A 10,143-nucleotide genomic window follows, 5' to 3' on the forward strand; every position below is an offset into this window, starting at 1 on the left:
GGATAGGGGAAGTGACTGTGCAGGGCGCAAAGGAACTTTCTGGAGTGAGAGAAGTGTTCTGTATTTTGTTTTGGATGGTGGTTCTGTTAATGTATTCATTTGTCAAAACTCATTTTCCTATACACCGATGATATGTGCATTTCACACTTGAAAAAGAAAGCCCGGGAACTAAAAGAACGTGCTGGCCAATGTAAGGAGAAGTGACTGAAGCGGGCTCATGCGGGAAACGGGGACGCAGACGTGTACCACGTGGCTTAGCCCAGACTGAGAAGTAGTGCTCGAGTTCCAGACATATTTCTAAGTTGGAGCCAATAAGAGTAGCTGATCAATTGACTATATTGTGAGGGAAAGAAAGGAATAAAGGCTGACTCTTGGGTTTTGACTCTGTGCATCTAGGTAAGTAGTCATGTCATTTGCTGAATGAGGCAGAAATGGTTAGAAGAAGGTGGTTTGGGTGAGAGGGTGTAGGCAGGGAAATCAGGACTTTGGTTTTGAACTTGTAATGCCTGTCAGACATGCACATGGAACTGTCAAGTAGGCACGCAGATGTGTAAGGGTAGAGTTCAAGGCGAGGTCAGCTGCAGTTATAAATTTAGAGTTATGGGACTGAATAAGACCTCCTGAGGAGCGAGGATAGATAGGGAAGAGAAGAGGATAGAAGCCCAGGACAGGCTGCTGGCATGTTTCCTGGGGAGCTAAGATTTTGTAAGAATAAGATCTGGAAGCAGCAATAAGGAGCATGTAGTACGTAGCGTGTAGGGAAGAAATGGCCACCTCTTAAGAGGACTGCCGGGTAGAGCGGTGATCAGGGCCTCAGCCAGGTTTGTCATCAGCAAAACCCTCTATATCCTAATACTCTCTTTAAACAGTTCTTTGATCTTGCTCTAACAAAAAACTAGAATGTCAAGGCAGGGTTCAGTTAGAACAAGATAATTAGGGAATGTTCAAATAAATGGAGGAGATAAAGGATTTTGTTGATGACAGATTGCATGTTCCAAAGGGCTCAGTGGAAAGGTCGGAGGGACTGGGAAGAGGTGGGTGACTGGCTCAGATTTTGGGATGTACAGTGCAGTGTGAAGTTAAGGAGACTGGGTAATGGCAGATGACCTAGGATACTTGGCTGTCTGGTGGGTTAGAAGCATGCTGAGACGAGCTTTGATGGTCTTTTGGGGCACATAAGTAGTTGGTTCTAATTGGAGTTTCCTTTTGGCACCTCAGCAGTTTGTGGTGATGAGGGAAGTAGTGTGACCTTAAAGAACAGTGGCCATCTCAGGACCAGAGTTCTATGGGCTTTTCTTAAATCCCACTGTAACTGACAAGACTGGGGGTCGGCAGTCTCTGCAGGATCCGGGGCTGTCTTCTGTCACATCTCTGAACCAATCACTATGGCCAGAGGATTGAGATTACAAAAACTATGGATGTCTGAATTTCAAGGAAGGGATGTGTGCATGTGATTGTGTGTATATGTGTGTCTGAGCACTGAGGCTAAGGGAAGAGGTTGCTGAGAATTACCGAGAGATAAGAGAGGATGGTTACTGAATGGCCAAACCCAGCATACTCATTAGAGTACCTCACCCAGCAACCAGCAAACATAACACAGTTGACAGAGTAAACTTGGGAAGTCAGTGGAGTAATATAAACATATCCTCACTCTAGAAAAATAACAGGAAGCATTAGTTTTAGTTATGAAAACAAAATCACAATTTTACTGGCAGCATTGTATTTTAATTTGATCAAGGATGAAATCGTTTTGTTTGTTCAAGCACTTATCCATTGCAAGGTCCAGAACATTTAATGGCGTGTTATCTCAATTTTGCTAATAACTGTACTCAAATATTATTGCCCATAAGTACATGGAATCAGTTTGTAAGACACTTCTTTTTTTCCTCTCACAGGAAGAAATGAAAACATTGCAGAATCCTTTAGAGCAAGTTAATGATGGAAATTATTTGCTTGAAAAGTAAGTAAAAAATACTAAAGAAAATTAAATTATTTGTGAGGTTGAAAGCCTTGAATGAAAGAAAAAAACTACTTGGCAAGGCAAAAATAAGTCAGTAAATTTGACAATTTCTTATGATATCATTGAGGTTAGGACCCAGATATAGTTCTCACTTGAGATATAGTTAGATTTATGACTAGTTGAGCTATGATACACAAACTATACTGATTAACAGAGTAATTGAATGTTTGGAGATGTTTTTGGTGTTGTGTTTGAGGGCTGGAAACTTAATCCCGTTCTGTCTTTGGCTTTTAAATCAATGATGTGCATAGAAGGCAATCATAAATTTGCAAAAACATAAGGGTGACAATAAAACTAATAAGATGAACATTAACATAATATTGCAGAATGAAACAAAACTGCGCTAGAAAAAAGAGACAAAAAAGAGCTAAAAGTCTTCCGTTTAGGTTTTTTTTTAAAAAAACTGTACAGTTAGAGCACGTGAGATATATTCTGATTTCAATTTATGGATAAATACTTAGAGGTTTTATCTGATGTTAACATGAGGCCATAATTGACTATGGCTTCTAAAAATATTACCACAATATTAGACTGATTAGTAGTCATACATTGTCAAGATAAAAGAAGAAAAAGTTAGCTATCATCTATGGGGCATTTACAATGTACTCTGTATTAGTAAATGCTTACAGATATTTCCTCATGGAACTCTGATTACAGCCCTTCGATATAGGCATTGTTATTTCCATTTTACAGACAAGGAAAGAGGCTCAGAGAACTTTTAGTGCTTGTGTAAGTATATTCAGCTGAGAGTGATAAGGAAGAATGAGAATCAACCCCAAGTTTGAATGCCGCCAGAGCCCCTGCTCTCAACCACACACTAAGTCCAAATGTCAAGCCCATGTGGTGTCCTGTTTGGCTCTGGGCATCGCATTTTAAAGGCACAGTGACATTCCCAAGAGAACCAGAGGAAGTCAGTTAAAATTGTGAGAGTTCTGTAACCACGTGAAACTGCCACAAAGAGCTGAGGATTCGTAACTTGGAGAAAAGAAATCTCAGGACATAATGTCTACCCTTAAACATTTGAAAGAATTTTCCTATCAAAGGAGCTAAATTCCTCTTCTTGCTCTAGAAAGCAGAATAAGGACCAATGAGCAGGATTTATGGAGAAACAGGTTTGTGACTCAAATAAAGGATAACTTTTGTAAAAATTCAGCCTTCTCAAGAGAATGGACTTCTTTATTCAGGGGCGAGCCCATAGATACTGCAAGTGCCCCCAGAAGAGTGAGGTGCTGCTGAAAACGTTCCTAACAATGGAAGACCTTGGACTTCATTCCTCTCTCTGCTCTTTCCTAGCTTTGTGAGTCTGGAAAAGTTATTGAACCACTCTGAGCCCCCATTTTTACATAGTTAAAAATGAAGACAATAATACTGGCTTGACAATTTTGAGCATTAAATGAAACACCCATGGTAACACAGTGCCTTCCATGTCAGCTTTTTGCCTTTCCGTCCAGGTGGATGTTTGGACTAGATAGGTTCTCAGGTTCATTCCATCTCCATGATTCTAAGAATTTTCTATATTACCACTTAAAGGACAGCGTCGGCCCTTTGATCGAATCAAGTTTCTGGGTTATCTATGGATTTAATTTAACCTTGTTATGTCTGTTCTCATTAATATGAACAAAAAGAATAAAATAGTTCAATTTCCCCACCCCCTCTCATCACCACCATCACTAGCTATATAAAAGCAATAATAACTAGAGATTTTGGCTGAATCAGAAAGAAAATTTTTCTTCTATGGAGATTAGCATTGTAATGATGTTAGGTCAGTGGTTCTTCACCCTGGCTGCACTTAGCATCACCCAGGGAGCTTAATAAAAATGCCCCATCCCAGACAAATTGAATCGGAATCTTTGGGGGCGAGGTCCTGGGATCAGTATTTCTTAAAAGCTTCCTTCTTGTGATTCTAATAAGGACTTGGTAGATGCATTTTAAAGAACCAGTGGTAGATGCATTTTAGATTCTTTTTGGTCATTCAGTAACCTCATGCAGTTCAATTCTCTGGGGACACACTTTCTCTGTGATGTTCAGCCCCTTTATCTATTAAATCTGGCTATGCTGGTTTTTCATTATTGATTTTAATGTAAGAAGTGAACTCTAAAAGTTTTTTTCTGCTAATTGACCACAACTGTATATTAAACCTCTCAATAACACCAGCCTGTATCTTTCCCATCTCTCTGCTCTCAGGAAGATATGTGAAGATTAATGGTATATATGTGGCTTCTGCCTCCTCTCCCCGCTCCCATTCTTTCTCTCTCATTATCTAGAGGCCTGTGAAAGCTAAAAGCATCTGGAAATGGCCTGTCTGCTTTGTAGGTTTATTTTTCCCAGTCATGATTGAGGAATTCCAGGGATGGGAATTAAAGTTCCCCTCAGAGCATGCAGTCCTATGGGGTAAACTTCCCTTTTATGCTTGTCCAGGACAGAGAAAACAATGACTTCCAACCCTAACAACTATACGCTGGGATTCTGGAGATTTTCCTGGTCTGCTTCTGGGCAGGGTTGTGTCCTTGAAAGCTGTCATATTTGATTGAAAAATTGGTATACTTGGAATGAGCAGATTAAGCATTTCATTACAGCTGTAGCTGACTTAGATGCTGATGTAAATCATCTCAGCTACTTGAAATGACCATAAGTTAAGTGATAGTGGTGTCATAGCAGTTGATTGGTTATTCCCCCTTGGAACATTACATTTATTCTGAATGCTCAACAGGGTTTTGTGGTAGGCGGTGTGAAGGGAGGGGATGCTGGAACTCCATTATGCTTGAGACCACGTTCAGGGCCAGTCGAGTACATCTGTGTACACACACGCGCACACACACACACACACACGCCCCACACTCACTGAAGCCAGTAAACAGAGAAGAACAACCATTAGTAAGGTCATTAATTAGGAGGCTGCTTATGACTCTATTGTTTTTGATAATCATTTGATAACTAAGACCTTAGGCTGACAGCTATTTTTTGTAAATATTGGATGAGGCTGGATCTTTGGTAGGAAATGTGTGATTGTAAGTCATATATTCTCCTGACATATAATCATGTTATTATCCATAGGTAATTATTGATAGAATGAACTAAAGCTACCCAATTTAAGCCTGTAGGTATTTGTAGTTTATAGCCTATTGAGGATGTATATACTGTAAACCCAAATCAGAAAATTTGTTAATATAAAAAAAATTTTCTTTATGAAAACTTGAGCTTTGTCTTTGATTGCTGCATATCTACAGGTCCCATAATACCTCACCTATATCTCTGTTGTCCATTTTGCTAATTTGTTATTTAGGGGTTTAATCTACAAAATCTTAAAGTATTCTTGTTATAAGGCTGTTGTCCCTACAAGAACATAGAATTATACAAATGAGACTTTACATGCCCACCAATCCTGGATTAGGTCCCTCTATGTTTCCCCTTTAATGACATTCATCATATTTGTGATGACTTAATATCCATCTTCTCCTAGATTGTAAGACCATAAGAACAGGGACCATGTCTAGTGCTTTCACCATTGTAGCCGCTATACTTTGCATCATTCCTGGTACATAGAAGATATTCAATATATCTGTAAGTGAATGAATAAGGATAAATTAATAATGGAACCTGAATGCTGACAGCACAGAGCAAGCAGTGTTTTTTTTCTCTGCCGCTCAGCTTCCCAGGTGGGCAATCACAAAGCTATCTTGGCCTGATGGCACCACCTACTGGCCATGAACGAATTTCTCTGATCTATACCATGTTTTCCCCACCACTTGGTAATTTTTTTCTGAAGGGAAAATAAGTTCATTATCCTAATAATGCCTCCAGCATAATGTTTTTTTCTTATCTTTTTCTTTTCTTTACTATCACCATAATCCTGGTCCTCATTATCTGGCCAATTTGAACACCCTCCTAAATATTTTCCTTCACTCTCCTGGCTCACTCCTACTGCAAACCATCCTTAAATGTTCTATCCATCACATTTTCTTGCTTCAAATTATTTATGTTTCCCTCCAACAATGCTTTTCACACTGTCGATCATGATCCATTGTTGGTTTGTTAAATCGATTTGATGAGTAACCTCTGGCCTTTTAAAAATATCTGAAATGTAATTTAAAAATATCAGAGAACATTATTCTGGGGGAAATGATGTTTCTTGAAACTTTTGTTTCAGTTTTAAACACACACACACACACACAGACACACACACACACACACACAGACACACACACACACACACACACACACCCATAGCCCATGCCTGTGTATTGGATTAGGATGTCAAATATTTATGAAAACCACAGTCAGTAGAATTAAGTTTAATACATCTGATATTAAAATCCTCCAAGCATTACTTTGTGGTAGTGAGACTTGAATTTTAATGTGGTTTCTGCTGAGTTTAATGTAATCTCTCTGAGCTTCAGATATTTCAATTGTATATTAGGGAAAATAATACTTAATTGATAGAGGCTACTGTGAGAATTAAATAAGATAATCCATGAAAAATGTCTGTGACAGTGTTTCGCACACGTTATGTGGCCAATGACTATTAGTTTTCTGCTTATCTAAACTTCTTTCCTTTTATACTTCTTTTATCCTCTACTCCCACCAAATTCTCTCTTTATTGTCTAAAAACTGCTTGACTTTTATTTACCTCCATTCCTCTGTTTTAATATCTTCTTCACATATATTACCTTTCACGTCTCATTTTACTTAATTCCTATCCATTCCTCAAACCCCAGACCAAGTGCCACCGTCTCCTTGAAGCCTTCCTTGACCATTGTAGCCCACAGTAATCTTCTTATAAGCTCACAGAGACAGTAAGAAAGATTCAATGGCAGTGGCACCATTGAGGATGAATGAGAAACTCTCTACAACTTACTAATTGGGTGTTGCCATAGGATTTATAACACTGTCCTTATGTTTTTTTTTTCTCCCACTGAAATGGTTCAATATTTTGCTTTTCTCTTCACTTAAAGAAAACGATTTTCATGCCTTAGATATGAATGTTGAGCTGAGTGGTAGGAATCAAAAGAACAGTAAAGGTGAAGGCAAAATAGCATTTTCTTTTATGGTAGATTATCTATCTATTATCCATCAATAGGAATTAGGACTCTTAATAAATTAAAATGAACTAAATTGAATATATATCTGCTTTTTTAAAATAAATACAATTGGTGGTATTATTGCTATAATTGTTAACTTTCTGGATTAAGCTATATTGAGACATTATTTCTGTTTTCAGTCACCAGCTGGCCATGGATGTGGAGAATAATATTGAAAAATATCACCTCAATCTACAGCCCTTGGAATCAAAGGTGAAAATGTAAGTTATTTCAAAGTTTACATTAAAGCATTGAAGTTCTTGTTTTATTAACTTCTGAACTACTCTGGAGTTTGGGGGTACAAGAATTACACATTTATTTATTTCACATTTATGTGTTACACATTATTTCGGCTCTGTCCTGAGCAGCAACAAAGCTGTTTTGGGCACACGCCACCATTACTGGATAGTGGAGGGAATTATCTGATTGTCATCACGGCATTTCTTGGTTTTCCCCTTCCAGGCTGAATACTGTTCTTCAACTTCCAGTAGCATTTTCCACTGTCTTTCATCTCAGGGACTTGGTTAATTCCACCTTGGAACAACACAGTTGTTTCCACCTCAGGCCATTTCTTTATTTTACACACACACACACATACACACACACACACACACACACACACACACAAATACACACACATCCTTTCAACCTACCCTCTTCTTTCTTCCCATTTCCATTTCAGCTCTCATCTAAATATTATGAAAAATATATCTTGTCTTTATTTCTCACTACCTATCATTTTTTAAATTCTTTCTTACTAAGGCCAAATGTGAGTCCACTTCCCCCACTATAAATGAGTATTGCATAAAAATCATGCTAAAAACAGCTCCATATTAATAAAAATGAAATTAATAAGATACAAAGTCAGACAGACATATTATAGAACAAAATGGCAACCTTTTAAAATCATTTTTGAGTAGAGAAGGGGTCTATCAGAATCACCTTAGAAGCAATTTTAAACTATTCATGCCCACTTTCTGTGATCTTTTTCCATTCTGACTCCCCTTTAGGGTGCATATAAGACTTGCCACTGAGCGTGTATGTAATACACACACACACACACACACTCACACACTCAGCTTAACACTCTGAGAAGCATGTATCTAAGAAATTAAATATACCTGAGTTTGGCCAGGATCACTGATAATTTGCCAGAAGCCCAAAGAGGAATCTTTAGAGAAGAAACCACCCCGAAGGAGGGAGCCTTGAGATGTACAACTTTGAAGAGCAATAAGCCATTGCTGGATTTAGGAAGTAAAACAGAAATGATGCAGATATATACCATCCTGCTGGATAAAAGCAAATATTAATATATGCCACTATAAATCTCTGTTACCCTTGGTTATCAGTAAAAAGCTTGCTTCTGAGTGAGCACATAGGGCTACCGCTCAAGATAGAGTTCTAACATGGCTTCTGAACCAGTTGCCCCACCCCCATCCAGGAAACTCTGTGTCACACTTACTAGAGGAATAATGAACCAGGCTACCAAAATATTTTATGTAAGCGGTGTGTCAGCCCCACTATACAAGGTGTTAGTTTCCAATCATAGGTTGCTTTATCCTTAGGAATTTTTTTTTATTACGATAACGTCCTCTGAAATGAAAAAATACTGGAAAGGAAAGTTGACTACATGAAAAATTAGAGTGTTTAATTTGAATGCCGAAACGAAGTTAGGAAATCTCCCTGTTCTTTCTTAGTTTCCATCATCTCTAATATGCAGAGGCAGAGGAGCATTTGCGAGGAAGAGGAACAGGCAAAGAAAAAAATCTCTGTGCCTAAGATGCTAGCCAGCTCAGAGCATCTGGGATCCTATTTGTAACTGGTCTGATGGAGGAGTCTCAGCTCAGTGAGGTGCAAACTGAATGGCTCTATCTCTTCTAATAACTCTGGACCCCATTTTCACTCACTGGAGGAAGATGAGGGAGAGAAAACTTAATCTTGCCCAGTAATGGAATTTGAGTCCCATCAGACAATTTAGTTCAGTTCAGTGACTCTCGTCTAATCTGGTTATTGAATTTTTAACTCTCATGACAGGTTAAACATCTCCCCTCTACACACATTAGGCCTTTCCTACAGCTCTGCAGCCTGCTCCCCCCCTCTTCCCTCTCCTCTTTCTACTCTCCCCATCTCCCCTCCTTCCTCCTCTCTTGGTGCCACCTTTCCTTCCCCTAGTGTACTAAACACCAAGGCTGCCCCAGTTTTCTCATTGATGGTGAACACTCAAGTTCCCAGTCAGTTGTTTCCTCGAAGAGGCTATTTTATTCCTTGTAGGAAGGACCATTAGGTCTCCCCAGAAACCTCCACCATCAGTGTAGGCTGCACCCCTCGTTGTGTCCCTTGCTCTGCTGAGGCTATCTACCTCAGCACCCTCCACAGGGAGAATCTTGGCATACCGCTATCTTAGCTTCCCAAGAGATGTTCTTTAGACATGCAGAGCATTGGCTATGAAAGATAGGGTTTTGTCTCAGGTTCCTGAGTCACTCAAATTTCATAGGCTTTCTCTTAGAGTCTTCTAACTTCTGTTGGTGGGAACCAGCCGAACATCTACCTTCCCTCAGAGGTTAGAGAGAAGTGAGGTTACTGTACCATAAAATTTACTTTTCTAGAAACTCTCCTCTCCCCTCCCTGAGGACGAGGAGAGAGTAATAGGTTCCAGTGAAGGTTTTCTGGACGGTCTAACCCGGCAAGCCCTGAGGTAGGTTGTGCCTTGGCAGTTCAACCTCCGAATATAAAAGATACAGCGAGATGAGAGCTGTTGTCAGGTGCGGTTGCCTTCACTGTATACCTGCATTCTTAGGGACCCCAGGTTGGGTTTGGGTGAGTCAAGAAAAGGTCTCAGTTATTTTCTCACACTCGGGACAACACTAAAAGGAAAGAATTTGATAAGAAAGCCTAAACCTGTATGTGGTAGTACAAAGTATCAGTGGAAGGAGGAAGAGGACTGTGGGGGAAGAACATGTGTGTGGGGAGGTGTAATTTAGATGAAATGTCAGGAAGGGTGCATTACCTGGTTCATGAATGTTAAGAGGTAATCTTGAGTTTTAG

At 39.3% G+C, this 10,143-nt stretch overlaps 1 protein-coding gene across 1 annotated transcript in view; it reads left to right on the forward strand.

Moving 5' to 3' along the window:
• Positions 1–10,143, forward strand: part of IQCJ (IQ motif containing J) — a 155,631-nt gene that overhangs the window by 131,933 nt on the left and 13,555 nt on the right. The window contains 2 exon segments of the mRNA XM_023524040.1: positions 1,896–1,960; positions 7,239–7,319. Coding sequence (XP_023379808.1) covers positions 1,896–1,960; positions 7,239–7,319 — 146 coding nt within the window.

This window comes from Pteropus vampyrus, unplaced genomic scaffold (assembly GCF_000151845.1).
Source record: "Pteropus vampyrus isolate Shadow unplaced genomic scaffold, Pvam_2.0 Scaffold12, whole genome shotgun sequence".
Lineage (NCBI taxonomy): Eukaryota > Metazoa > Chordata > Mammalia > Chiroptera > Pteropodidae > Pteropus > Pteropus vampyrus.